Source organism: Besnoitia besnoiti, chromosome XI (genome assembly GCF_002563875.1).
Source record: "Besnoitia besnoiti strain Bb-Ger1 chromosome XI, whole genome shotgun sequence".
In the NCBI taxonomy this organism is placed as follows: domain Eukaryota; phylum Apicomplexa; class Conoidasida; order Eucoccidiorida; family Sarcocystidae; genus Besnoitia; species Besnoitia besnoiti.
In genome coordinates, this window is record NC_042366.1 from 593,183 (window position 1) to 620,963 (window position 27,781).

The 27,781-nt window shown below is 53.7% G+C and overlaps 3 protein-coding genes across 3 annotated transcripts; 1 reads left to right on the forward strand and 2 right to left on the reverse strand.

Moving 5' to 3' along the window:
- Positions 1-3,812: 3,812 nt before the first annotated feature.
- Positions 3,813-10,473, forward strand: BESB_019660 (WD-40 repeat protein; the record flags this gene model as incomplete). The annotated part of the gene is made up of 13 exons (XM_029360675.1): positions 3,813-3,844; positions 4,354-4,411; positions 4,898-5,050; positions 5,412-5,613; positions 5,893-6,080; positions 6,411-6,551; positions 6,930-7,083; positions 7,586-7,655; positions 8,089-8,192; positions 8,819-8,955; positions 9,339-9,471; positions 9,746-9,840; positions 10,375-10,473. 13 exons carry the CDS (start codon positions 3,813-3,815, stop codon positions 10,471-10,473), a joined length of 1,566 nt encoding a protein of 521 aa, XP_029216034.1.
- Positions 10,474-11,794: 1,321 nt separating this feature from the next.
- BESB_019670 (serine protease) lies at positions 11,795-17,179 on the reverse strand (the record flags this gene model as incomplete). Its single annotated transcript, XM_029360676.1, has 9 exons — positions 11,795-12,121; positions 12,476-12,583; positions 12,946-13,059; positions 13,398-13,500; positions 14,030-14,282; positions 14,745-15,031; positions 15,484-15,605; positions 15,934-16,054; positions 16,563-17,179. 9 exons carry the CDS (start codon positions 17,177-17,179, stop codon positions 11,795-11,797), a joined length of 2,052 nt encoding a protein of 683 aa, XP_029216035.1.
- A 3,353-nt stretch (positions 17,180-20,532) lies between these two features.
- Positions 20,533-24,508, reverse strand: BESB_019680 (CS domain-containing protein; the record flags this gene model as incomplete). The annotated part of the gene is made up of 8 exons (XM_029360677.1): positions 20,533-20,668; positions 21,152-21,195; positions 21,691-21,745; positions 22,114-22,151; positions 22,505-22,638; positions 23,128-23,210; positions 23,478-23,580; positions 24,427-24,508. 8 exons carry the CDS (start codon positions 24,506-24,508, stop codon positions 20,533-20,535), a joined length of 675 nt encoding a protein of 224 aa, XP_029216036.1.
- Between the last annotated feature and the right edge of the window lie 3,273 nt (positions 24,509-27,781).

Here is a 27,781-nt window from a genome sequence, read left to right on the forward strand (position 1 = left end):
CCTCCACAGGGTGGGCACCGCGGGGTCAGATACACTCGCTCAAGCAGCGGCAGGGCAACCGCTCGTCGAAGGACGCCTTCGCAGCGGAGTTGCACCAGCACCCAGTCTGCGCACCACGAGGCACTTCCTGGCGAGCGGAGACCCAAAAAAAAGTTCTAACTCGCGCCCTCAAGCAGGGTGGAAACCGTTAAGCACGCATACGCCGTAGTGATCTACGGCGTGTGGACAGCCGCGCATGCGCAGGCACGCGGGAAACAACTATATCGGGAAACGACAGGAGCTCGGGATTGCCCGCGCTCAGGCTGCGCGCCTTACTGCCGAAAGTAAGCTAAACAAGGAGTTGAGGCAACCGCGAACAAGGCCACGCACATTACTCGTTTCTCGCCACATGAAGACGGAGGATGCTAGACCGCTCCAACCTGTTTAGTCCACCTACATGAGACGAACGGAAGACAAGAAGAGCACTTCGCCCTAAACAGCCTTTACCACAGCAGAGACCGCGATACCGCAGTGGAACAATCATGATTTAAACATGGGCTACACACGAGCTATAAGACGCCACCGCAGAGCAAAACAGGGACGCACGCCCAGCAGAGACCACGTCGCCAACCGCGCTCTCCCAAAATCCAGGGAGAGGACTGTGTGCAGTGGACGGCGCCGACAGGCGCATGGTTCCACAAGGAAAGAATCAGCAGGAGATTTCATCTAGAGCCAGTGGCAAGTCCTCGCGAAAACAGCGATCGCACGGCTGGCGTTGCAGGCAGACGACGACTTCACCATCCCCAGCAGCTGTCCGTCCCGTCTTCGTCAGAAAGACGTACACATGCCGACGACGGCAGCCTCTCCGAAAGGCACGCATTCTCTAAGCTCACACGGCAACTTCAAAACGGCGTCCTTTCACTCACTTTTAAAACACGTAACTAAACAAGATCGTGAGTAAATTTTCGTCTCGAAAGAAAAGCAATCCAAATGTGGGGCCCGCACTCTCCGCCGGTCTTTCCGCCGACAAGTGTGGTCAGGTGGGAGCAGCGTGGAACCGAGCTATCGAGACGCGGCCAAGGCGCAAGTCCCGCGCGACTATTAGAGGGGTACCCAGAGCCCCACGAATCGCCGTCACGTGTGCAATACACGTTTTATCGCATGCCTCAACTGTATACCTTGCGATATACAGGCGTTAAAGAAGACCGCGTGGCCGTTGCGTGCAGCCGATTAGAGGCAGACGCTCTGTCCGTCGCAATGCAGACACAATGTGCTCCCCCAAGACGAGAGGAAGAGAGGCGAATCGCATGCCGTTGCACAAAACACAGCCTTTCCGTAACCCGTGAGCAGGGGTACTCCTCCTTGGAGCGGCAAAACACCTGACATCTAAGGGAATGGCCGGAACACACGACAAGCGCCATGCGGCAGATCGACTCCGGCCTCGGCCGTGCACCGGGTCGCTAAAAGTATTTGGAAATGAGCCCTTCCAGCGGTGATTCATTCCTGAAGAAAAGTGCCACCATCAACACAACCCGGAGGCCATGCACTGACAAGTTAAGAAGAGGTCTGACAAAGTTCTGCCTCAGTTGTTTCTGGCACCCCGCCCCTGCTGCGGTTGACACATCGCCAATCGGTCTCAGAGAATGATGCTGGGCGATCTGGCGTAAGTTCCAGTGACCCTCTCGCCTGTTCCCGGAACAAAAACGCGAGCAGCCGTTGTCGTGCTAGCAGCACCAGAGGTTCACCGCAGCAACGATTCAGTTCTCAAACGCTGGAAGCGCGCACGGCATATCCGTGGCTACGATTAAACCAGAGCGCGCCGTTCACGAAGTCAAGACATGCAGCAGATGGTCGGTTTGCCCATGTTTTGTCTCAAACTGGCTTGCCCATCGTCCTTTGGGGAGTCAACTGTGATCGATCGAGTCATTCGGGAACGGCTGCAGCGGTCTGAGAGCAGACGCCAGCTTTGGATGCAGAAGAACCTGGTACACCGCACTAGAGCGAAAACTCGAGAACGGGTGAGCGCTCGTCGTACTGGTCTGACCTCTCTCGGAGCGGACTGTAACAAGGTCACACGGTAATAGGCAACCGTATCTAGGAGGTGCAACAAACCGGTTAACAGCACCTGAGATTCACGTTTCATTTCGTTGCGTGCTGGGAAGCGTGGTGATGACCTGTGGTTGCGCGGAACCGACATCGAACGCGGCTGCGGTGGAGCAGAGCCCTAGATTTGACGGTGGCTGATCTCTTGAGGTACCTAGTATTCCCACCTACTATGACTCTACTGTCTTCTTATCCACTGAAGAGGCCGTTTACGGAATTCGAGCCGCCCCGTTTCGCGTGTATAACGCTGACAGAGCTCCTACGCTAGCGTGTCCTTGAGGCACTGTTGTGGACCGTGTCTTACGGGCTGCGGCTGGAACAACCCCGTTCCCACGCAGGATTGAGGCCGGGGATTCCCATACAGCCTGGAGCCGCCGCTAGACTGCTTGGCTGAGCCAGCATGTCTTTCTGGAGTCGTCGCCTGGCGGGCGTTCGTTTCACACCCAGGAGATTCGAAGATTAGCGCGCGAAGCGACCGTTCTATAAACGCGTCATTCTTGATTGCACCCATGCAGCCGCCCTAGAGTAAGCAGTAAAGTCGGGAAGAAATAGTTTAGCATTGCCTTCAAGCCAGTCACCGAGACGACGTTCTTAATTGAGAGGGCGAGGGGGGCGTAAACTGCAGGCCGTATCTGGTGGCATACAAGGCACATCAAAGGTGGTTAGCATTTGAAAGATGACTCATCTGCAGTTTAGCAGGACTCAGCCTCAGGCAGGTAGCGCCTGGATCAGAAGACGAAGGTTGCGACGAATCGTTTCGTGCGTCGAGGCACAGCGACAGCCACGGTACTGGGTACTAGCCTGAGCTGAGATATCGGCCTGCGTCAGGCCTCACCTTGCGATGTGCCTGTAAGAGAGATCAGAGAAAAAAGCTTTGCTCCCGGCCCCGATAGGCATCGTGTTGAAGAAATATGTGCGTTGGATTACAAATTGTATGTGGGAAAGCATGTAAATGTCGCTGACTGTTCTGACTGGATCGGCTTTCAGCATCACACGAAATTGCATGCTCTATGCGCATGCAGTCTCGGTTTCAAAGAAAACACAGAAATTGATGACGGCAGAAGACGCTGACGACGCCTTTCGCGAGAAGTGTAAAGAAGGGCCTCACTGTTACGACAGGGATGTAGAGGTAAAGAGAACCCTGGTATCTCCGTAGACCGTGGAGCCGCACTTCCGCCTTTCCTTCCTTGTACACTGGAAGCCCCTACACTCGACAGCTCTGCTGGGCAGTCTGGGCATTCCTTGCTTTGGTCTTCTCTCTTCTTTTCTTTCTCCGTTCCTCCCTTTGCGCTCTGTCGCGGCGTTTCTGTTTCTCTTGCCTCGTCATAACAGCAGCTACAACGAAGCTCGTTAGCATCCCCGCGTGTCCATCGGTTCCGCGTCGTCTTTTCCAGTCTTTTTTCGCTCATTCGTGCCGTACGGCGCCCAATTGTAAGCCTCACTTCGGTCTCCCGTCACATCCGCTCCTGCGAGCAGCTTTTCCATCTCGTCGTCTCTTTTTCTTCTACCCCGTCACCAGCGCCGCGTAGATTTCCCTGACCCGTAGCGTGTTTCTATACGACCTCTTGCCGCCCCCGTCCCTCTTCCCGTTCTCAGACTGTCGGGGGACTTTTTCTTCGCAAGCTAACGTGCTGGAAGTTCCTTCCCGAGTGACTCTACGCAATTGAATCGGCGCTCTGCCTTCTGCTGGCAAGCTTTACCATAGGCGTTTTCACGCACAACTCACCAAGATGGCGACGAACCTAGAAATCGATTCGGCGGAGTAAGGCTCCTTCCCCTCTCCTCTCTTTTTCCGTCTCTGGCTTCTGCGATGCTTTGCACTTAGTCGTGCACTGCTCTCTCGCTATTTCATTCCTCCGCAGCGTCATCTGTCGCTGGTACAAATCCTCTCTCCCTATCTTCCTTTGTTTTCCTCAAACGCCATTAATTGCCTCTCAATTCTCTCGCCTTCCTCCGGCTTTCGTCATTCTTCTTGCGGGCCTTCCCCACCGTTTGCTGTCATCTGCTCTTCTGTTGCGTCTTCTTGCTCCTGTTGTCTGCGCTCCTTCGGCGCCTGCGAGCCCTGGAACAGGGTCGGGTGTGCGGCGCAGATCTTCTCTTTTCAACTTCTGCCAGGTCACCCCCCCCTTCGTCCGCTCCTGTCTGCTTTCTTTTGTGTCATGTCTTCTGCTGCTTCGGCATCTTCATCTCTCTTCCGTGTTGTGTCTGTTTTTCTATTGCCCCTACGTGTGTGTCTGCATGCTTCGTCTCCTCTCGTTTCTGTGTCTGCAGTGTCATTCGCCTCATTCTGCAGTTTCTGCAGGAGAGCAACCTCACTCGCTCTGTTCAGGTGAGACCTCGGAGGGTTGCGGCGCCCATCCTTTGCATGTTGGGCGCACTGTGGACGTCAAAATACCGGAGATACATGCAAAAACGCGCGCGCCGCGTCTGTCTAACCCTCTACCTGCTTACCACGCCTCTCCTCTCTCAATCGCGCGTTGTAGCGGCGTGTGAGTCCACTGCGACGTCGCGCCTCTGGCTCCCAGATCGGCGCTCTGCGTGCGCCGGCAGGCTCCTAGCGTCCGCAGGAATACATATCTCGACACGATGTGAAGACTACGTGTATCTCAGTATACAGATACATACGTACTCTACGTATATATATTATATGTATATGTAATATATATGACTGAGAGGATTGAAGCAGAGAGAGCTGCTTTTCGCGAGGCGTGGATGGTGGCGTCGCGCGTTCTGCCGTGCTTTTCTCGCTGTTTTCTGTTCCGGTCTGCCAGCTGTCAAGTCTCGTCTGCCTTTGGAGCGCGGCTGTTTCGTTCAGATTCTTCAAGAAGAGAGTGGCGTCTACTTGAACGCCGTCGAGAGCGTGGAGGAGTTCGCGGGCGATGTCCAGCAAGGCAAATGGGATAAAGTCCTTCAAACGGTGTCGCACTGCAAGCTGCAAGATGACACGCTTCAGCTGCTGTATGAACAGGTCAGCGGGCCGCCATCTCTGCTAGCCGTGTCTGCTGGTTTTTCGCCATTCCCTGCTTCGCGGCGGGCTCTGGGCGCGCCTTCAGCGGGCGCAGAGGGGGCGTTCGCACCTCTGGGTCCCTGGCCTACTGGCAGCGCTGCAGTATCGCTTTCCGTTATCTCGAATATGCGCCTTCGTACCACATCTGTACCTACGACGTACTTACACCCGTGCACACAACAATATACATATATTTGTGCATGTGTGTAAATTAATACGCGTATGCAGCTGTCTGTATGTATATGTATGCATATGCATGTATAAGTATATGTGTATTATTTCTGCCATGTGCGTCCGCGCCTTTGTCTGTCGGTTTTTTAAGGTTCTCTGCGAGATGTTGGAGCTGCGCGAGGTGGAGTTGGGGCGTTGTCTCTTGCGTGAGACGAGCGTGTTTAACCAGTATCGCTTGCAGAACCCAGAGAAATTCAAGCGTCTCGAGCTGCTGTGCAGCAAGCCCTTCTTCGACCCCAAAGACGTCTACGAGCACACCAGCAAAGAAAAGCGACGCGCCGCCATCGCGCAAGGTACGTCTCGAAGCCCGTCCTTAAAGTCTCGATTGGAGTCAGCGAAGTGGGGGGGATCGTTGCACCAAATGCGCGCGGAGGAACCGTATTATAATGGATATGCGTCTCCGTGCGTGGGCGGCTATAGGCACAGCATCTATATATGCGAATGTGTGTATGTATTCGCCTGTAGATGCATGCGCATGCATATGTACATATGCATATGCTGCCTCGAAACTTCGCTGGTTTTAGTTTAGGGTTTAGAATTTAGGGTTTTTGATGTGTCCGCTGTGGCTGCAGCGATTGCGCAGGAGCTGCAGAGCGTGCCCTCGTCGCGTCTGCTGACGCTGCTCGGCATGTCGCTCAAGTACCAGAAACAGAAAGGCATTTTGCCTTCCGGCGAGAAGTTCAATCTCTTCCTCAACTCCGCAGGCAGAGGAAAGGAGGGCCGCGAAGAGTTCCCCGTGGCGATTGCCAAAACCATTCGGGTGAGAGGCAGAGATACGCCCCGTTTGGAGAAGAGGACAGTCTTTGCTGCCTTATCGCTAGCCGCACGCCTGAAGCGAAGCCACGCAGCGAAACGATTGCTCCTCGCCGGCCGCCGGGAGGATCGCGGCGACGGCCGCTAGACCTTTGGCACGTCTCGAGCGCCTGAGGAGGGACGCCGCTCCACAGAAGACGCAAAGTGCCTCTGTCTTCGGTCCCTGCGCAACCGCACACGAGCCTTGTTTCCGCGGCCCTGTGTGTGTCTTGGCGCCTCGTTTTCGGCGGTGTGCATGTGTCATTTTTCCGTATTTTTTTCATTGTTTGCTATTTAGTTTGGCAGCAAGTCGCACCCCGAGTGCGCAGCCTTCTCGCCAGACGGCCACCACTTGGTCTCGGGCTCGATCGACGGTTTCGTGGAGATCTGGGAGTGGACATCTGGGCAGCTCAACAAGGAACTCCCGTACCAGAAAGAGGTGAGAAAAACACAAACTTTCGGAGTAATTGATGCATGGAGTAAGCAGGGGGAGGGCAACATACGGGGCTGCAAATCCGGAGAAGTTGGCACGCCGGGGGAGCAGCGCAGTAGAGAGGCGCGAGGGGGGAGGCGACCAGAGTTCAGCACAAAAATGGGGAAAAGAGAAAACGACGTGGCAGCAAGAAGGGAGAAAAGTCGTCGCAACGAGACCACTCGCGACAACACACTGAACTCAAAGCTGAGGCAGAGGCTTGCGGGAACGCGGGCGCCTTCTCAGCCAGGTGGCCAGCGTGGACGCAACAGCGCTCTGTGTGTCTCTGTTTCAGCAGTTGTGTGATGCGCGGAAACCTTGAGAATCCCGTTTTTCTGCATTTAGGACGCCTTGATGATGCACGAAACAGCCGTCGTCGCCGTCGAGTTCAGCAAAGACAGCGAGGTGTTGGCGACGGGCAGCCAAGACGGTCAGCTGAAGGTGTGGATCGTCGCCACTGGGCAGTGCGCGCGCAAGTTCGATCGCGCCCACGACGGAGGTACGAAGACCTAAGCTTCTCGTCTCAGTTTTCGCCAACTCTCCACTCGCACGTGTCTCTGCATGCAGAAATGAGGTGCATTCCATGCATACGCGCATCTGTCGATAGATAGGCAGCTACCTACTCTATTTACGTCTGCAGAGGCATGTCCGCGTGTGTCTATGCTGCAGTTGTTTCTCGTTTCTCTCTCCTCAGCCGCTGAGCAGGTCTCCGTGTCTGTGTATTTGCAAAGGGCACGCATGCGTGAGAGTTGAAGGTCGCGGTTTCGTCGGCGAGTCGTCTTTTGAGGCCTCGGATTAGGAGTCTGGCGGGAAACTCACGCGAGATTGTTCCTTTCGCCGGAAAGTGCGTTCGTTTCCTCCCGTCGGTTCTGAAGCAGCCTTCGAGTTCGCAGAGACCTGCACTCATGTCGGGCGTGCCTGTCTGTGCGCTGTGGACTCCCTGGAGCGTCGTCTGCAATAGCTGCGCGTTTCGCTTGGTGACGCGATTCTTTTCTTCTCAGCCATCACGTCGATTTCCTTCAGCAAAGACAACACCCACCTGCTCACGTCTTCATTTGACACGACAGCCAGGTAAGACCGCGCAGACGACCTGAGACAGATCTTCGTCTCGATCTCTCTGTCTGCGTTCTCTCTCTTTCCACGTGGGTATGGTTGATGCGTCTACACACTCAGGGTCCATACGTATGGATATTGATGCGTGCGCGTCTCGGTTTTGGTGTATGCTTGTACGCGGCCGTGTGTGTCTAAAAAAAACGGGTAGGCTCAACTTAGATACGGACGGCGTAAGGCCAAGAGGTACATCTTCGTATGTGTATGCAGAGACATGCATGCGATCCTGCAAACCGATTTCCTTCAATTTTTTTTCACTAGCTATGCATGCCTGCGATGAATCCCTTTTATGGCGGATAGCGATTTTTTCTTCTCTGGCGTCCGTTTTCCGTCCCTCGCTGCTTTGCGCGGCCCCCTTCTCTGCACTTTTGCGTCCTGTTTCTTCTTTTCTCAGAATCCACGGCCTCAAATCTGGCAAGACACTGAAGGAATTCCGTGGTCACCTGACCTTCGTCAACTGCGCGCTGTATCTCTCGGACAACACGCGCGTCGTGACCGGTACGCCCCCAACCACCACCTGTGACTTGGGAGGACGCACTAAATAGAAACAAAAGTATTAGTGCCTTAACGAGGGCAGATAGCTATCCACAGGCATGCTGCGGAGCCGAGCGCGGACCGGCGCTGCCTCTGGCGAGCGGCGACCACCTGGCTCGCGTTTCTTCCTCACACGCGTTGATAGATCTTTGGCGTCACACATGCATGAGATGGCTTGGCATGCATATATCGAGAAAGATGTCACATGAACAACATACATGTACGTGTCTATGTGTGTATATATAGAGTTGCATATGCATGCACGGTGCACGTAAGGCGTGTGGAGGCATAAGCGCACATCTTTGGTTTTTTTGAGGCTCGCGCCTTGGAGGCTGACCAGAGTCTGCGGATAGCCTCCAGACGTGTTTTTGTATCTGTCTGAATAAAGTCTTCGCAAAAAAAAAGTTTACATGCACGGATGTGCGGTTTGCCAGTTTTGGGCGGCATTTCCGTTCACTTGCGCCCATGTACAGATTTCTGTATCTATCCGTATGTGAAGATGATCTAGAGTTTGCATATGGACACGTGAGAATTTGCGCATGTTGCATTGAATTTGCGCGTCTTTCGGCCTTCGGACGGGCTTTTCTCAGGAAGCGCAGACGGGAAAGTGAAGCTCTGGGACGCAAAGACGCAGGACTGTCTCTACACCTTCTCGCCTCCTCTGCCGCCGCACATGAGCGACTCAACTCATTTGCCTGCGATTAACAACATCATCCTCGCTCCCAAGGTAAAGGCGAAAAGGCAAATACCTCGTCTGCTGCGCGGCTTTCTGAAGCGCTTAGCAAGAAAGACCCGCTTTTAGCGTCTACGGTTTACCAACGACCTCCTCTCGCATTGCCCCTGGCTCCTTCTCACAGAACCGAACATGCACCTGGGCACACGTGAACCCGCATCTCTGGCTGTCATCTCTTCGTAGTCATGCCTGCATGACAATCGCAGGATAATAAGCGTCTGAGACGCCTTTTCGGTGTCTATCTCCCTCGTCTTCCGGTTTGCGCTCTCGTGAACCCAGCCCAGAGAGGCAGGCTGCGTTTTGACGCGGACTCGGGCTCTTCTCGGTCCATTGCTGTCTTTCACGTTTCTGCCACAGTCTTTTTCCGCTCTTCGCAGCACGGATCGGACAAGGAATTGATTTACGTTTGCTCAAAGACTCCGGCGATCAACTTGATGACGCTCGAAGGCCAGGCGATCAAGACTTGGTCGAGTGGAAAGAAGTACGGAGGCGACTTCGTTTATGCGTGCTGTAAGTGACAGCTTTTAGTTCTGCTTTTTTCCGTTCTGATTGCTTTTGCAAATGCTTCACAGTGACACAGGCACGGCGATGTTGCCTTCTAGTGCAAGCTTAAGTCTTCGCGAGCAAGGAATCTTCCTGCGAACCCTATTTTTGTTGTGCCTTTGCCTCGTTTCTGGAGAGTGTTTCGGCAGTAGTCGTTTGCAGTGATGCACGGTTCTGTGTTGCGTGAGAGAGGTGTTTGACGCCTCGGCTTGCTTTTTTTTTCTAACTTTCAATTTTTCAGTGTCGCCGCGGGGCGAGTGGCTGTACTGCGCTGGAGAAGACAACACTCTCTACTGTTTCGCGAACGCGACAGGAAAATTGGAGCACGTCATGAAGGTGAGAGAACTGTCTTCCAGCTCCTTGGGCTCTGTTTTTTGCATTCTTTTGTCTCTATTGGTCTTCGTCAGAGAGAAGAGGTGCGTTGCTTTTTCTCCGGCGCCGTCTCATTCGGAATTACGGGATTTCGCTTTGAGGCTGCCCATGTGAGCGTTCCGATATACTTCTGAAGCATCTTGTGCATTTGCTAGTGTTCAACATCTAGTTAGAGAGGTAGCAGCAGGATGGTCTCGTCTGCATTCATTCTGCGTCTCGGTGCGTGCGTTCAGTTCTGTTTTGTGGTCAGTGCTGTATCTTTCCCGTTCTAGTCTTCATCGGCTTCATGCGTTTCCCAGCGTCATCTTTCCATGCCGTTTTGCCGCCAGTTTACCTCACCTTTTCTCGCTCTGCGCTTCAGCCTCCTCCGGTTTGACACTTTTCTCTCGGCGTGCATCCTTCGCTGATACGGCGTCCTCTCACGTCTTGTCCTTCACGTGCCTACTTCCGCTTTTCACGCCTCTGGAGTTCTGCGATTTTCTCCGATTTTGTTGTCAGATCCACGAGAAAGACACAATCGGGGTCGCGCACCACCCGTACCACAACGTCATGGCTTCTTGGGGCTGCGACGGCTGCCTGAATCTGCTGCGTCCGTGATCGAAAGGAAAATGATTTCTGCGCGGCCGCTCCGCATTTCCGGCCCGACTGAGAGCCTCACTCGCGTCGTGTCGCGACAGATCGAGGCGTCTCTCAGCTACACCTTAGTACACTTACATATGTATATATCTCTATATATTTGCATATATTTATATAGGTATGTTGCAGGGTCTAGTATGCGGCACGGGGTCGTACAGGCAGTTTCTGCCGGGGACTTGACAGCCTAGGAAGAAGAATCGGTTTGCCGATTCGTGTGCAGAAATATTCGTGGATCTCTCCCCTCTCCCGTTCGCTGCATGCCTGCTGTTCTGCTGCGCTCATCGGCGCATTAGTGTGGCAGTCCGACCCTTCTATTTTGTCTACTAACATGACGACCCGCGTGGCTTCTTTCCTCTGGCGCTCATTGGGTTCCTGTCTTTGCGCTACAGTTCGACGCTGCGAGTGTATGACTTTTTCTATGCGCTTGTAAACGCGTCTCAGTTTGCAGTTTTCCTTCGCCGCCGCTTGACCCGCTTGTCTGTCGTCCTTCGCCTCAGTTCATCTCAAGATCGGGTCTCTCTCTTGTTTCTGGCTCCTCTGTGTCAACCGAAGGAAAACTCGCACGGCCCGAGCTTTCTTGTCTGTGCGTCCCGTGGGCATGCAAGCCCGTCAATATGCCTTCTGCGTTCTTTCTGCTTGGGGTTAGTTGGTTTCTTCCTTGTCGGCGCTCCAATCATGAGCGTCACCCGCTTTTCCGCCTCAGCGGAGTCATACACGTTTCCTTCTAAGGTCGCTGCGAAAGCCGCAGCAAGCTCTCGAGGCTGCTTGGCGGCTCTTTCGGAGCGAGCGTGGGTACAAAATGAGCCGCAGAGTAGACACAAACGGAACAAAGTGCTTGAATGCGCCGAAACTAGACAAACGAATACAGAGAGAAAGCGGGGTAAAGAAACAGCAGAGGAGAGGAAGCAGCCACCACAGGAAAAGAATAAAAAAGAAAAGGCAGCAGCGCGCGTGGGCATCCGCGGGGGAGAAAAAAACAACGAATTCAGACAGGAGGAGTACATCCGGACTTGAGAGAGAATACTGACAATACGACAAAACAGCCACTTGAGTGTACCTGTGCCGAAGAGCCGCACGCAGTTCTTCACCATGCAGGAAACAGCTTGTCGCGAGGGACGTCACCGAGTCAGCGCGCAACACCTCCCAGGCATCTCTTTCTGTGAGTTCCTGGTTTCTCGCAGCGGCTTCGCTGTCTTTCGGCGACACGCCGATCGTGTTTTGACATCATGCCCCGTGTTCCCCCTCGGCGGACGCGCCCGCGTGTCTTTTGTTTTTTTGGTTTTCACAGCACGTCGCTGGTTGGCGAGTGGATCGCGTGCTGCTTCAGAATGAACGGCTGCATGCTCTCGGCCTTGGATCTCTCCAGCACGAGTTGAACTTTGTTTTCCAGCAAGAAAATGACAAAGTCGTCTTTCGTAGCCGCGTTCGCCTGCGCCGCCGGCTGCGACTCGCCCGCCTCCGCGCCCTGGACTTCTTCTTCTGCGCCGGCCGCGTCGTGCATGCGAAGGAGCTTCGCGAGCTGCTTCATATTCCTCACTTTTTGGCCGTCGACATGCGTGAGGAGACAGTTTCGAAAGTTGTAGCCACTGGTCAGGTCCGACGCGAGGATCTGTCACAGCAAGACAGAGCATCGCACGCGAAATCGACGCCGTCATTCCGAAGAAGCGCGTGCAAAGGACTCTGAACCCGCTCGGTCGACTGCGGTTTCTATCCACACGAGGGCTGGGGGTACGAGATGCGTCTACGCCGCATTCGTCGCCGATCTCCTCTTTTGAACTGTATGTCTGCGACTTCTGGTGCAATGAAGAACTGAGGAAAATCTCACATAAGCTGGTATTCAAAACGCGATCCTGGAACTCCTGTTGAACTCCCTGCGAAGAAGTGAGGCGGACGTTCTGAGCAGACGCGGAGCGAAACAAATTCGTGTAAACTCGTGTACACGCGATTCGAAATCGACACTCACGTGGCTGAGAATAATCGGCTCCTCGCCTTCTTCCTGCGCGAAAATGTCCGCCAGCGGCTGCAGCAGCGACGCGGGCGCACGCTCGTTGAACTTGACACCGAATTCGTCCTGAAAAAAGCGTATCAAAAATAGACATAAAGTGAAGCCGTCGCAGCATGCTTCCGACAACCTCGCAGAGCCAAACATGCTCCTAGAGGAACGTCAAGACACGCCGCAGATCCGAGGCGGTCGGGCGGGCGAGTACAAGATTTCTTGGAATTTAGGGTGTAGAGTTCATTTTGTTGCGTTGAACAAAGCTAAAAATGATACCAAGGGCGCGAGGATGAGTCGTGAAGAGTGCGCGGGAGAAGCAGCCATTACTCCAGAGAAGGAACAAAACGAGAATGGCAGGGCGCCACGGCGCAGCTACGGAGGGAAAGACAGAAGGAAGGTCAAAGCCACGTATCCAGTTATTTATTTGCACGGTGTACCTTGAGATATTCGAGTGTGAGAGGACAGAACACCAAGCCACCGTAGATCAGGTAGCGCGCCTTCTGATCCCACTGGTGCTTCGGCACCAGAGCGTTTTCCTGAATCAGAGGAATCTGAGAAAAGCAGAACACCAAAGCTCGACGCTGGGTCAGCGAGACGTCTGACTCAACCAGCCATGTGTATATGTTTCTCTGCACGGAAAACCCCGCGAAGACGCGGGCGAAAGACGAGAGAAACGATGCAGAGGAGACTGCGTGGCGAAGGCCGCAGCTTGATAATCGCCGCGGTCGGATGCAGAACACGAGAGGCGACGCTCGAGGAGGCTTTCTCTGTGAGGCGTCCGCGACACGCTGACGCGAAAGCGAGGCACTTCACACAAAGGGAGACTCGCCCGCCTCTTCGATTCGCGCATTAAGGGGTTTACGGCTTCAGGTTCAGCGCCACGACGTACCACGACATCCATCACTTTCTTGTTTCGCAGAACAGTCGCCCGCAACGTGTCGCCGAGGAACTTGGAGGAGATGCTGTGCGAGACGTTCACGCGTTCCATTTCCCTGAGCGGCATAAGACTCGAAAACGCAGACGCAAGCGCGGACGTGGCTCAGCGCAGCCAGTGAATCTAGAGCAACCGCAAACTGCTGAGGAGTAGCTCCTGGCGGTCACCCAGGTCGCGAGGAAGTCCCGAAACGAGCCGAAACGCCGCAGCGCAGCAAAAACTGCCCGTCGGCGGCACGTCTCAAACTCTAAACCCCGCCAGCAAGACGAGACGAAGCGAAAAGACGGCGCGCTCCCCTAACCCCTAAGCCGAGAACGGCGAACTTGAATCACAGCGACAAGAGCGAGGCACACGCGACTACATAGCGGCATACAGACATATATGTATCCACTGTGAATAGGTGCATCCATATTTTTAAAAAATGGCTTTATTGCAATTGAACTCATACAGTAAATAGTTCGTATATAGGATCTTCGCGCGCAGCGAGGCAGATATGCGGACACGCAGGCAGTCAGAGCAGCAGGCGACGCGCCCAAAGACTCGACTGCATCCCCGGTCGCTGGATCGGCATCACACGCCGCGGTTACCTGAAGAAAACAGTTCCGTCGTTCGCCACGTCGACGCCGTCGACGGCCAAAATGACGTCGTTCTTCTTCAGGCCCACATGCGTCCCGTCCTGCAGGCGCACATCTTCTTCTTTGGTTTTTTCTGCGCACTCACCCTTCCCGGGAGCCTCACTGTTGGTCGCGGCCTTCTGCGGCTCAGGCTGAACCATCCGCGCGTACTGCCGCGCGCGGAGCTCGTCGGCGAGCGTCACCAGAATGCCCGACGCCTCCACGCCTGCGCCCGCATGCAGCCACACAACCAAATACAGATATGTATAGATATAAATAGATATGCATACGTGGCGCTTCAGCAACTCGCTCTGCGCGCTACGGAGGGACTTCCAGGCGTCTGCCTCTCTTCAGGCGTCCAGCGAGGCGGAGGCGTGGAGTCTGAAACCACGCGCCCGACGGCGGCTGAGGCGCGCAAGGTCCTGAGTTGCGCACCTGGGGAAGAACCGCCCTGCGTCCGCCCCAAGTCCCATCTACACGGCCACACACGCCTACGCAAAGACGTTACTGCACAGTCCCCTACGCATACATATATATACATGTATGAGTATATGTACGTATATTTGTGCACGCGTTTGGAGATATAGATGTACATGTGTGCATACATTTTCACAGCTGAATGTCTGTATATCCGCACATACATATACATATTTCTGTGTGTGAGTGCGTTTGCACTTGTCTGTGCTACCTGGCGGCAGTTCGTTAGGTTTGATTTTGTTGAGTCCGAGGAAGGACTGCATGCTTTTGTTTTCCAGCGGCTGGAAGACGATGCCTGCGGTGGGGAATCCCGTGTAGCGGCCGTTGCGCTTCACGTCCTCTAGAAAGTGACGAATGACTGTTGTGGGCACGATGTAGCCTATGCTCTGCGCGTTGTCAAAGCCCTGGAAAGCGACGCCCACAACGCGCCCGTCCTTCAGAGCGGGGCCGCCACTGTTGCCTGGATTTATCGCCGCGTCGATTTGCACGCACAAGAGGCTGCACAGGAAAAGGCACACATGCTGCATGCGCATTAACCACCGCGCCCAAACTGCGACGGGACCACACCCCCAACGCACACGAAGCGAGCCCACACATACAGACATGCATAAATACACAAACACTTATACTCCCAAATAAGCAGGTGCGTATATATATACATATATAGGTATATATACATATATGTATACATGTACAAGGAAGTTTACACAATGTAGGATAAACTGGCGCGCGTCTGGCTGGCGCAATGAGAAGCCAAACTCGAGGCGAGGGGAGCGACAGCAGACACTCGCTCGCCAAAAGGCTCCGCGGGCGGATCTTTTCGCCGCGTTTCTATGTGTCTGTGAAGCTGCGTAGAGCTGCGTTCGCGCATCTGAATGCCTCGTGTTTTGTGTTCGCTTCATGGCCTCACGTAGGCGGCGCTACGTGGTGTGAGGTTTCCGCGCGCCTACCACGTGTTGGAGTGAGCATAGGGGTTCACGTCGACTCGGCTCACGACTCCCGACGTGATACACAAGTTGTCGCCGCCGCGCGGGTAGCCCAGAACGACGACGCCGTCCTGCAGCGCAGGGACCTGAAAAAGAAGAAAAACACATCCAACCAACGCCCTCCACACACACATACAATCGCATATGTATATAGATACATAGGTACAAACATGCATACATAAGTGTAAATGTATGTTTTTTACGTTGCCGCGCGAGAGTATCAGTGCGTGCTGCATGAACGACTGGGGCGGCGGCTGAGAGCCGCAGAAGGCAGTCCGCGCTGAGCAGCGCGCTTCGGCTGGCTGTTCAGCGGGCAAGCTAGAGCGACCCCCCGAGCACTCAGTTCGCCTGTCAAGGGCCTCTGCTTTCGAGTGGGTACGCGGCGGGACTGGCTGTTTAGCGAGGCACACGCACATCGCCCAATTCGAGCTCCGCGAGATCTGCCTGCCAAAAGGCCTCGTCGTCGACGGTGATAAGAGCCAAGTCGCACTCGTGGCCGACTGCGACGATCCGCGCAACATATTTGCTTGGAGACCTGCAGCGCGGAACCACACACGCCGCGAGCGCCTTTGAAATGCTCACACGCAGCACACACACGCGTGCGCAGACACCGCCAGAGTGCTACAGTCACGCTCCAGTATATGTATATATATATATATACATCTATACATGCATATATATCACGTGCACATACACATGTATATACATCTATGGACACACATATGTATACGTGTACATGCATATGGATATGTAATGTATACTTATAACATGCAGATGTGTTCAGTGAATGCAGATCCAAGTGTATATGTGCGTACAGAGAGCACGGGAGGCCGAGACAGAGCTCCTCAACCGCCTGCGCGAAGCCGCCCTCCGCCCCTTCCCGCACCCCCCCTTTCGACCGTCCGCGAACGCAGCGGCACTCAGCGCGAACCCGGTCATCCGCCCTGGATATCTGCTGTTTCGTTCTGTACAAGCCGAGGGCTCGCCGCGTGCATTTTGGACTATAGATATGCAGGAGGATTTGTGTTTTCTTGGTGTCTCACCCATGCTTTCGAACTTGGAGGCGGTTGTTCCACGACACGCAGTGCGCGTTGGTCATGATGAGGCGATCCTTCAAGATGAAGCCGCTGCCTGTGCTGGTTCCCTGGCGCTGCATCTGCCACGGCAGTGAGTAGTTCGGATCTGTGTAGTCGCTGTAGACCTTGACGACGCTGTTGAAGAGCGCATGCATCGAGGCCGCCGCGGGAGGCGCGTAGAGACCCCCCTCGCCCAAAAAGCCTTCCGCTGCCGCCGCGTCGCCAAAGGCCTCTTGCCCCGAGAACGGCACCGCAGACTCGTCCACGGCGAACTGCGCCACCCCCACGGGAGACGACGCCGAAGAGGAGACTGACGAGAGCGCCCTCGCCGCTCGCAGCGCTCCTGCGGATGCCGCGGGCGCCTTCGCCGCGCAAGACGCGATGGGGAGCGTGCGCAGCGACGCGGAGACGGATAGAAACCGCCGAGAAAACAAGCTCGCGGCAGCTTCTCGCGGGAGAAAGGAAGCTTTCCCCGCCGCACCGAGGCGAGTGGACGCGCGCGCGTCTTTGGCTAAAGAAGAGAAGGAGGCGCAGCACGCGCGGCTGAAGAGGCCGCCGACTTGACGCGCCGACGAGGCCGCCATCTTGCTGGCTTCACGCCCGCGTGTGTTCGGAAGAAGAAAGGACGCGAAACGAGAAGGCAACGAGGCGTCACTGGCGAGGCGCCGACGCTGCTGAGGAGACGCGGCGCTGCACGACGAGGGAGGAGAGAAGAAAGGAAATCGCAGAAGACGCGACGATGGAGGATAGGAGACAGGCGATGTCGACGGAGACTGGAACGACAGAGAACGCGACAAAAGGGCGGGGGGAGAAGAGAAAAATAGGAGACCGTAAAGAACCGCACAAGAAAACGAAAACGCAGAGTTTCTTCGAAAGAGTGTCCGCGCCGCAGAGGCGCCTGAGCCGTTGAGAAAATGCACCGGAGAGGACGCGAAGAGCCGGAAAAGTCCCGCCAGAGCCGCAGGACGAAGAAGACAAACGGGGCCTACAGCTAAAGAGAGGAAAAATGCAACTGCGGACAGGACGGCAGCGAAAACGAAACTGAGTCGAGAGGCGCGAGTCAAGCTAGGAGAGAAGAAGGCGTGGAAAAAGCGACAAGTAAAGCCGACGAGTGAAGGGCACGACGAGACCCTCGTCGAGAGACGCCCGCGCCCACGAATCCGCCAGAACGGAAAAAACTTTGGAAAAATGCCCTCGAGCCCTTCGTGCATGCTGAAGAAGCGCAGTGCCAAGGCCGCCCAGCCGCGCGTCTCAGCGTCGGGAGAACTCAGAAAAACTCGAGATCCCAGCGAGACGAAAACGAAGAACGAAGAAAAGAGATAAGAAAGAACAAATGCGAAGATGTCGCCCGTGTCTCTTGCCTGCTTTTCTCGACGCGCTCCCTGTCGCCGAAAGAGAACTCGCGCCCAATCCCACAGAAGGAGGAGAAAACGGCGCGCGCGAAGAAAGAAGGCACGATGCGAGAAAAAGAAGCAATGAGAGACAGTGACAAGCTCAGAGAGAAGGCTCCAAATGTCGGGAAACGGCGGATACAGAGAAAAAGCGCGAGAAACAGGCCCGAAAAAAATTGAAAAAAGCGGAGGCCACTGTCTCCATGCACGGGGCTCCTTTGCGCACATCCCACGTCAGATTGAAAGCGCCATGGCATTCGCTAAAAAACTGACTCTTCCCGTCTGCAGCAGAGAGGGCGCAACGTGAGAGAAAAGAAATTCAAGCAGAAAGAAAACCTGGTCAGGCTTCGTTCGCTCTGTCGCTCCTACGCCGACGGCCTACGGGCCTGTCTCCGCTTCCCAAGGCTCCACACGACGCGCAAAGGCGCCCGTCGCAAGCAGCTGTTGCTTCCTAGCGATAGTAAAACTGAAGAAAGGAGAAAATCAAGATGGACTGGCGCCAGAGAAGACGAAACCGCGAATGCCGCGAACTGGAAAAAACTCGGACTCTTTTCTTCGTCGACGAAGCATAGCGAGAGACGAGCGGAGATTCGAAAGGGCGAGGAGACACGGCGAAGAGACACCCATCAAGAGAGAGCGAGATCAAGACAAACGTGAAGCCGCGTCAAAAAGCATCAATGAAACTCATTGATGAATCTACACGAAAAACGTGCACTCGCGGAGCTTTCAGGGTCAGTATGTACGAAGACCTATTCAGAGAGCACACACATATGCACTCATAAACGAACTTGTAGATGCGTGTAAAATTACAATTTTATGTATATCTACATATCCGTGTTAGCGAGTCTGGTGCTGTTGATCGCCCATTCCGCGTCGAGGCCCGGAGCCACGTCTTTCGCGAGGTGCTCCTAAAACTGCTTCGCGTTACACTCATCGGCGGAGTGAAGAGATGGCAAAAACAGATTCGGGAAGTCGCTTCGTCTAACTTTTCTTCTCCCGAGCCCTCCTCCCCTGAAGCTCTGAAAAACACTGAAATTTGAGTCATGAGACAAGCAAACACAAATCAGAGACAACCTGGAGAGCTCGTCAGCAGCGAGCGATGCTCAGTTTGAGGATCTCGCTTTGCTTTCGAGATGTCTGCCGCGCACAAGCTTGCTCTGTCTGCCTCGTGAGTATCACTTGCGTCTTCCGGAGAAAAACTCTTAGAGCTTGCCGTGGGGTTCGGTGACAACATTCAACAGTTCGCCAAAGCTGCGGGTTGCCATGACGACTTTTTCGAAGAAAAACCAAAATGCAGCTGTCTGCCATCGCTGCGAGCTACCCCCCGAGAGGTAACTTTCGTTCGATTCTTTGTGCGGTCGCGAGCGAGACTGTGCGCCGGATTTGAAAACTAAATTCTCTGAACCATCGAGCGAACTCACTAGTTCTAATGACCGCGGCTTTCAAGCAACGAGGTCCACCGTGAGACTGAACTCCAACGGCCTCAGCTCCGTCGCGCGGGAGAGCGCCGCGCGAGCGACCAGTTAAGAGTGGCACCGCCTCGATGCCGAGTTAAACGAAAGAGAACCAATCCACACGAAAAGAGCGCGGAGAGACATGAGCAGGTAGAGGATTCGCAAAGACGATGAGAACGGATTGCTCACTAATTCGCGGACACGCCGGAGAAAGCACTGCACACCGGGAGAGGCGGAAGAGAGTGACCGCGAGACAGAGGTCCCGGCGGAGAGTGTCGCGGGGTGGAAAAATACTTCATCAACGCAGGCAAAGAAAAAACGAAACCGAAGGGAAAAAGGCAATAAAGCATGCCGCACAACTTGAACGCGGGTATACAGAAACAGGTTGCCAACACAGAAGTTTCGTACGAGAAAAGAGATCCTGAGTTGCATAGTGACTGCCCACAAACTTCTGCGAATGCATATGCACATGTATAAATATTTAGATATATAGATGTATATACGTGTATGTACATCAGACGCGCATTCCATACATACCTGGCGAGTCTCAGTACTTGAAAAGAGAATTTTCCTTGGAAACGTATGCGTCTATACGGGGACGTCATCAGCGTGTGGATGCGCGCATGCAAATCACTACAACGGATATGCATCTGCATGTGCGTGCTTTTCGCAGGCACGTCGGATATGGAATATCTTATTCGGGGATGGGGAAAGCGAGTCTCGCCACGCTGTTGTGCATTAGCATTCGCTTTTCCTGAAGTCCCTCCGTGTTCCTCACGCCCTTCTTATGAATACGCATGCGCGCAATATTCCCTTGCAATTTGTGCGCATGCAGGCAACCCCTTGGGCTCTAGCTTGAAGAGGGCACCCTTTCTTTTCCCTTCTGGATTCTTAATTACGCCTTCAAACACAATGCGGTGAGCACTTGCTTCTCCCGTATCTGCTTGCATTCATACATACGCATGAGTATCTATATATATGTATACATACATATACGTATGCAAAGACACAGACATTTATGATCGTTTATACTGCGTCTCGAGCTTTGCGTATCGTGTGAATGCAGAGCGTAGATTTGTTTTTGTATGGCAGTTACAGTTCCTCGTCATGATCTGTTGTCGCTTTTTCTGCTTGTTCTTCGGCGTTGACTTCGCCTGTCTGAGTGCTGTCCGTGGAGAGCGCAACGGTGTAGTTGCCGTGGTGGAAGTCGTCGAGATCCTTCTGGACTCTGCGAAGAACAAAAAAGTCTTCGCGAAAGGCCTGGGTCACGCGAAATCTCGTACCCCATCTCTCTCTCGTCCCTTTGCACAGAAAGAGCGTAGCAAACGCTCCGAAATATATTGATACATGAATAGATAAATTGATAGATATATGCATATTCAAACAGATAGATACATATCTATATAGGTAGAGACAGATATATGTGCGAGGACGTGCACGGAAAGGCGATCCAGTCTAGGTAATTCGCTGAGCCGCTTGAAAGAGCAAAGAGAGGCCCGGTTTCCACGCATGCATAGAAATGACGAGGCGGAAAGGCGGAACGGAAGCAGGCAGAGGGCACCTCACGGAGAAGGAATTGTCATGACGTCGATGCAGCTTGTACACCGACGGTTTTCGAACAGAAGGGAAGGCGACCGAGTCTGACTGGCGCTCTGAGGTCGGTGAAGTCCCATCTGGGGTCGCTGCTTCCTTTCGAAAACCTGAGACTTACTTCTCCTTCATATCCCACCACACATTCATGTTGGAGATCTTCGCCTGCACGCAGACAAGAAACGGAAATCTGTTCGAGCCGGCAAAGAGGCGGGACACGTCTCAGGCAGGATGAAGAAGAGCCCCTTCTGAACGCAGCCGGGCTCTACGAAAGAAAAGGCGGTCGACTGTCAAGTCGTCCTTTACCAGCCAAACGCCCTGTCCTACTTACACGCCCATGCATGCTATATATATATATATATATATATATACTTGAACATATTATTACGGAGATATGCGGTTGAGTGGGGGCAAGTCTGCACACATATATCCGCATATACATATATATATATATATATATATATATATATATATGTGCCTGTATAAATCCATGTACGGAAGTACATATATATGAACATATATCGCAAAAAATACGCCGTCAGAAAGGTCACTTTGGGAAGCACATGAGCATCCGTGTGAAGATGGCGACCGCGAACGTACGCGCCCCGAGACACGTATAATTTGCAGTTTTCGCCCTTTTTGCGCAGCGCGCCTCCTCACCTTGTCCTCAGTCAGCCGATGCCACACGCCCACTTTTTTCTTTTGAAGCGTCACGCTGAGAAAAGAAAACAGTGGGCTCACGAGATGAACAGCGAGCAGAATCCGAGGCAAAAAAATTCGGAAGAACCTAAAAAAACGACGAATCTCGAGTAGGGGACCGTGGAGCCGAGCCCGTGAATCGCCAAGCAGTGCCGCGAGAGACAGCAAGAACTTCATCACACGCAACGCATGTCGCGCAGCACGCGAATCAGATGCGTCCAAGTTCCTCCATGTGACAAACGCTACTCAGGTTCACGCAGCCTCGCACATTTTTATGAGCTCTCCCTGTCAAACCAAAAGAGAAAGGACTGCATTATTCAAGCACGTGGAACGTCGAGTGCGCGTCTGCAGCTGCGGGTCAGAGGCGCTCTCTGATATACTTACACCACTTTGCCGACAGACGCGAAGCTCCACTTGGTTGCCTGAAGCAGAAACACGTTCGAAAAAAGATGCCCGAGATGCAAACGAAAAAACAACAGTCCACAGAGAAGCGCAGCAATGCCTGCGCGCAAAACGGCGAAGGCAGCCTGTTTGAGAGGTGGGCGGAGACACACAGCATGAAGCGACGAACTGACCAGATGCGCAAATCCCCATGGCAAAGGAGCTTGACTTTTGCCGCCTCTGCATGCACGTATGCACATAAAATGCGAATGTTCAGCGAGTCCAACGTGGATTGCTGAGAAATAAATCGTCATCCCGGCTGCAGGCTGAAGGAGGCACCTGCGGATGCAGAGTTTCACTCATCCTGCGAAGAAAAAGTCGCGGGAGACTTTACCTCGGGTACGATGTCCTCAAAAAGGCCGAGACTCAGACTGTATTTTTTTTGAATTCCAGAGTGCGTCCCGATGCCTGTGAAGGTGAAGCTGCGCGCCTCGCTGGTAAACTGCGGGTCTGTGACTGACAACGCGCCTGAAAAGAAGACCAAACACCGGCACTGAAGGCAAGAATCGCATGAACGCCGCGAAACACCCGCACACGGGGCATGCAGAGGCACACGTCTGGATCTCTCGAGGCCGACGCAAAAAACTCAAGCGTGCGTGAAGGCACACAAAATACACACTTTATATATATTTATATATATTACATACATCCCTGCGAACCTACATACATGCATACTCATGCATACATATCCATGTATACATGTAGGGTCAGGGGTGTATGTATGTTTGCTGGAGTGCGGACGATTCTGAAACCGCGTCAGTTTCGCGTGCGCAAAAATCCCCCCATCAGCACAAGAGGAGCGGCACCGGAGGGCTGTGAAAACCCGTCGGGACAGGCGACAGCAAAACTGCTCCCCCCGAAACACACGCAGCGCTCCATGCGCGCCTCTCCCATCTCGCGAAGCATGGCACTCGCGAGTCTGCGCCGTGTCTCTTTCCTTCGTCTGTCTATTCTTGCCTGGACTGCTCCATCGATAGGCGAATTTGATGTTGAGAAAGACTTCTATGGGCGACTGCGCCCACTGGAAGGCCGGGGGGACTCTGAGAAAAGTCGAGAGAAACCAAACGCCAGTCTCGCGCGAGGCATGCACGAGAACCTCCAGTGTCTCGGTGGCCGTTCGCTTCGCTGTCAGCCCGTCTTTGGAGAGCTTCTTCTGCGTCTGTTTTCGCTTTTCCCGCGCGGCGGCACAAGCGGGTGCGTCCCGCCGCAGCTACCCCACTCCAGCCCCCTTCTGAGACTCACAAACGCTCGACTGCGCGACAAATGAGCAGTGAACGGAGAAAGAGAGGATTTCGCTTCGCACTCACACTGGAATTTCGTGGTGTTGTTTGTTCAGCACTCGGATGAGCTCATCGAGATGCACACGCACATCGGCGACAGACTTGCGCACGGTGGAAGTCACGTCGGCGTCTGGAGGAAAAAAGAAAAAGACAGAAACGGAAATGCCGCGGGGAGTGCGCTTCGCTGCAGAATTGACAGGGATATAAATATATATGGATATACAGCTGAGCAGCTCTAGACAAAGGGCACCTAGGAGAGAAGACTGAAGCAGGTCTGCAAAGACAGACACACGAATGTATGGAGAGACAAAGATAGAAATTACCGAACAAGCACTCAGCTAGTTACTGAGACACTCACGAGTCCAAAACCATACCTCCGTAATTTGAATGCCCGAATGTTGATACGACTACATTTTATGACTTGAAATGTAGTCAGTGGATGGATAATTAAAGAAAATATAAATAGGAATGCATAGACAGATAGATATACAGACACATAGATAACAACAGACAGAGAGAAATATAAAAAGAGAAGATGGCATAAATAGAAGTTGATGTAGATATACAGATATAGATACAGGCATAGATATATAGATAGATAAGTAAAAAAATACAATAAAGATAGAGAATAAATAGAGGTAGATAGCCCCCGGAGGTGCGAACGGGTGAAACTGCACGGGAGAGAGAAGGCGGCACCGCGGATCACACATCGAGAAGAATTCGAACGAAACCAGATAGACACAAGCAGAGATAGGGGCACATACAGATATGCATCGATGCAGCTATAAATATCGGGTGTGTCCCAGCTGGGGATGCCCAGCTGACCACGAGGGGTTTCCGAGATATGCACGAGTGAAGAAGAGACTGCGATTCGCGGCAGATGCTGGAGGCCCACGACAGTGAGCACTGCGCGAGTTCGCCTCTGCCGCAGAAACGCCCTCTTATTTCGTTCATTTTCTTTTTTGCAGATTCGCACCTGCTTTGTGACTCTGGAGAATGATTTCCTTCGCAACCTTCCACCAGCCTCGCTCGATGGCGGTTTTCACGTCCTCTTCCATGACCCTCTCGATCTCCTCCTTGCCGGCCTCCCCCGACGCCTCGCGTGCATTCTGAAAGCCCCTCCACGCGCGCTCAGTCAGACTCGTCGCAGCCGCGGCCTCCGAGGCGCAATCCGCGATCTTAGAACAGGAAGAAGAAAAGGCGGCGGAGAACGTGGCGGCCTCCGCCTGAGAGAGAGAAGTGACGCAGAGAAGAGCGCCCGCGAGGAGTAGCGACTGAGCGACGGCGGAGGTGCGGGGGCGCCGTGAGCGAAGCGGAATGAAGTCTTTTGTGTGGCGGTCTGAGGCCGTCGAGGCCGCGCAAGAGCAAGCAGAGGACGCACAGAGAGACGCGGTGGATGGACGGGATCCACAGGGCCGCCGGCGAGGCGCCAAACGGACAGAAACGGCGGCGGGCGCCATGTCTGTGGACTAAAATATATTTTTAAAGCCGGAATAAACCGCAGCACATACGGGATGAGACCGACCGCGCTGCAGCGCAGGAAGAACTTGACCAGGCGATGAAAGTCCACCGAAGCGCAGCTGGAAAGACGAGGAGACGCGAGTGAACAGGGGGGGGAGGGAGACAGAGACACGCAGCGGAATTTCGGAAGGCCCAGCTGGCGCCGCACCGTTGAAACAGAGAAAACAGGGGCAAGCGAAGAGTGTTTAAGCTGACGAGACATGCGGCGCGGCGAAAGCTGCGGCGACAGGAGGCAGAGAGGAGATAACGAAAAGAGAGAGAAGGAATGGAAGAAGACCTGCTGGGGAGAAGACGACGACGAGAATGACTGGAAAAGAGAGGAGGCGACAGCACTACCGAGAGATGAGATCACGGCGTATGAAAACAGTGTGCGGCGGTCTGGCGCCCCTGCAAGACTTGAACTTTGGAGAGGAAAACAAGCTCGAGGGCGCGGAAAAGAAAGTACGCCGACAGAAAGGAAGGAAACAGGCAGCAAGATCCTGTTATTGATGAAAACATGCTATACGAGGTGTAGGTACACCCAAGGTAACGTCGAGAGAAGGTGAGGAGAGAGTCGGCAGCAAGACAGAGGAAGACAACTGTCTACGTTCACTTTGGAACGCGAGTACCAACGAGTTTAGAGAGGCAATGTTTGGGGAGGGTGGCCTCAATCCTTCACGTGGCGCGCAGTCCTTTTCCCATTTCTCAATTCCGTCTCTCTCTCTCGAACGCCGCTGTCGGTTTGTCTTCTCGTTTTCAGCGGCCGTCTCCAGTCTTGCCTCCCCCCTTGGTGTTTTCGCGCGGCACAAGTCGCTCGTAAATCGCGCCCGGCACAAGTCGCTCGTAAATCGCGCGCGGCACAAGTCGCTTGTAACTCTTGCTTCCACTCTCGTCGATCCTCCCTCTCCCGCGTTCCACATCGCCTGCCTGTTTTTTCCTGCTCATTGCGGGCTTTCGACTTCGCGCCTTGATATCTACTCTTCGTCGCACTTCTGGCTGCATCGCTGCCTCGGCATGCGCCCACCAAAACCACGCAGAGAAAGACAGATAGACAGAAAGACGCGCGAGCTTCCTTCCACTCTATTCTTGTTGTTTTCTCTCTGCTGGGGTTTTGGGTTGACTTAGCCGAGGCAGACACACCGTACCGCGAGCCACCCGCGCCAAGCACAGATCGCAGCTTGGGGAGGAGAAAACGAGTAAACCGTTTCGAGACAAGCTCAGAAGGTTTGTCCTGAAACACTTTAATACTTCAGGACTCGAAGCGGAGTCAGTGTATGGGCTATTATCTGGATATTGACTGTGACTCGCTTGATTATTATTGGTAGTGCAGTTCCACAGGCGACTTGCGTATCTTATGCAGTAGATCAGCTACTATCGTATGTAACATAACCGCCGGAGTGGTTTTATGCTGATACTAAATCAACAGTTCCAATGACTGCAGTTTCCAGGCGACCATGATCACCGCGATATAGAAATCAGAAATTCTGCAGACGTCTGGGCGGCTGCTCGCGGCACCTGGCGAATCTCGCCCACGAAACCACCCTGGTGGCAGCATACATCTCAACACGCTAGATCTGCATGCGCATCTACACGTACTTATATGCCCTCTGTGGCTCATGGATGCAGCGATGAAACACTTGGAGTCGGCGTCTCGTAACAGGACGTATGAACATATGTATAAATGGAATACGCATATGCGAATATGGATTTAAGTGCATCTACGAAGAGTGCTCACGTCGAGGTGGGAGAAGCTCTTCAGTGTGCGACATGGGATCTACACCTCAAGAGCTATCCCTTGATAGAAACACAGTCGTTAATAAGCTTCTAGGAAACTTCGCCGCGGAAGGCGTCGCGCACGAGCTCAGCTCGAGAGAGAATGCTCTGCTATGCTGTGTAGAGGAAAAGGAAAGCGGCGAGGCCGTTCGATTCTGCGAGAGATGCACAGGGCAGACAAAGAGTCACGCGCAGAGGCTTGCTGAGACAAGGCAGGACGCCCGCTGCCGCCTCGCCTTTCGCTGAGCGATCGACGGAGGCTGGGTGCGTCAGCCTCTGTCGGATGCGATGTGCAGCGTGAGAAGCTGCCCATGCGACTCGTAGAAGATGAGCACTTCAGTTTTTGATCTCTCTACACCGACTAAACTCTTGCTGCGCGTCTTGTGCACATACATTTGCTAATTTTTTAAATAAAGTAAATACATCTGCTACTGTCAATGCTTGACATTCAAGTCGAGTGCAGGGCGTGGCTCGGCTCGGATCGCAGGGGAGCAAGATTTTTGGGCACAGCCCCCGATCTCCGCAGCAAATTGAATGGGCGATACCTTTGAAGAGGCAGCAATACTCGCGGTAAAATGCGCCTTCTCGTCAGACACAATAGAGTGTAGACCCTGGCATAGCGGTTCTGGGTCTCTCGAGCTCGCGTGGGAGAAGTCCGCTTAGGGTTTACGGTTTCCGAGCGAAAAGAGAAGTGACTCGCGCTAGTGCAGGGAATCTCGGCGGAAGCCGCAGGGAGAAAAGAACTCACAAGCGGCAGACGGAAAGAGCCAGCGGGAGCGCGATCTCTTGAAGAAAAGAAGTTGAAGAAGAAAATCCGTTTTGCTAACTAAGGAATGGGCACTGGCGGAGAAGGAAGACTCGCAGGCCATGTGCGTAGACGGAAAACAAAACGTTGCATGCAAAGAAACCAGAAAGGAAAGAGACTGTCTACAGCCAGCCCCCCCCCGGCCTCCGGTGTACGCCACACGCAGCTCTGCTCTTAGACTTTTTCCTCCTCTCTCAATTGCTGTCTTCTTCCTCTACCTCCCGGAGCGAAGTTTGGGGTTTAGGGATTTCGA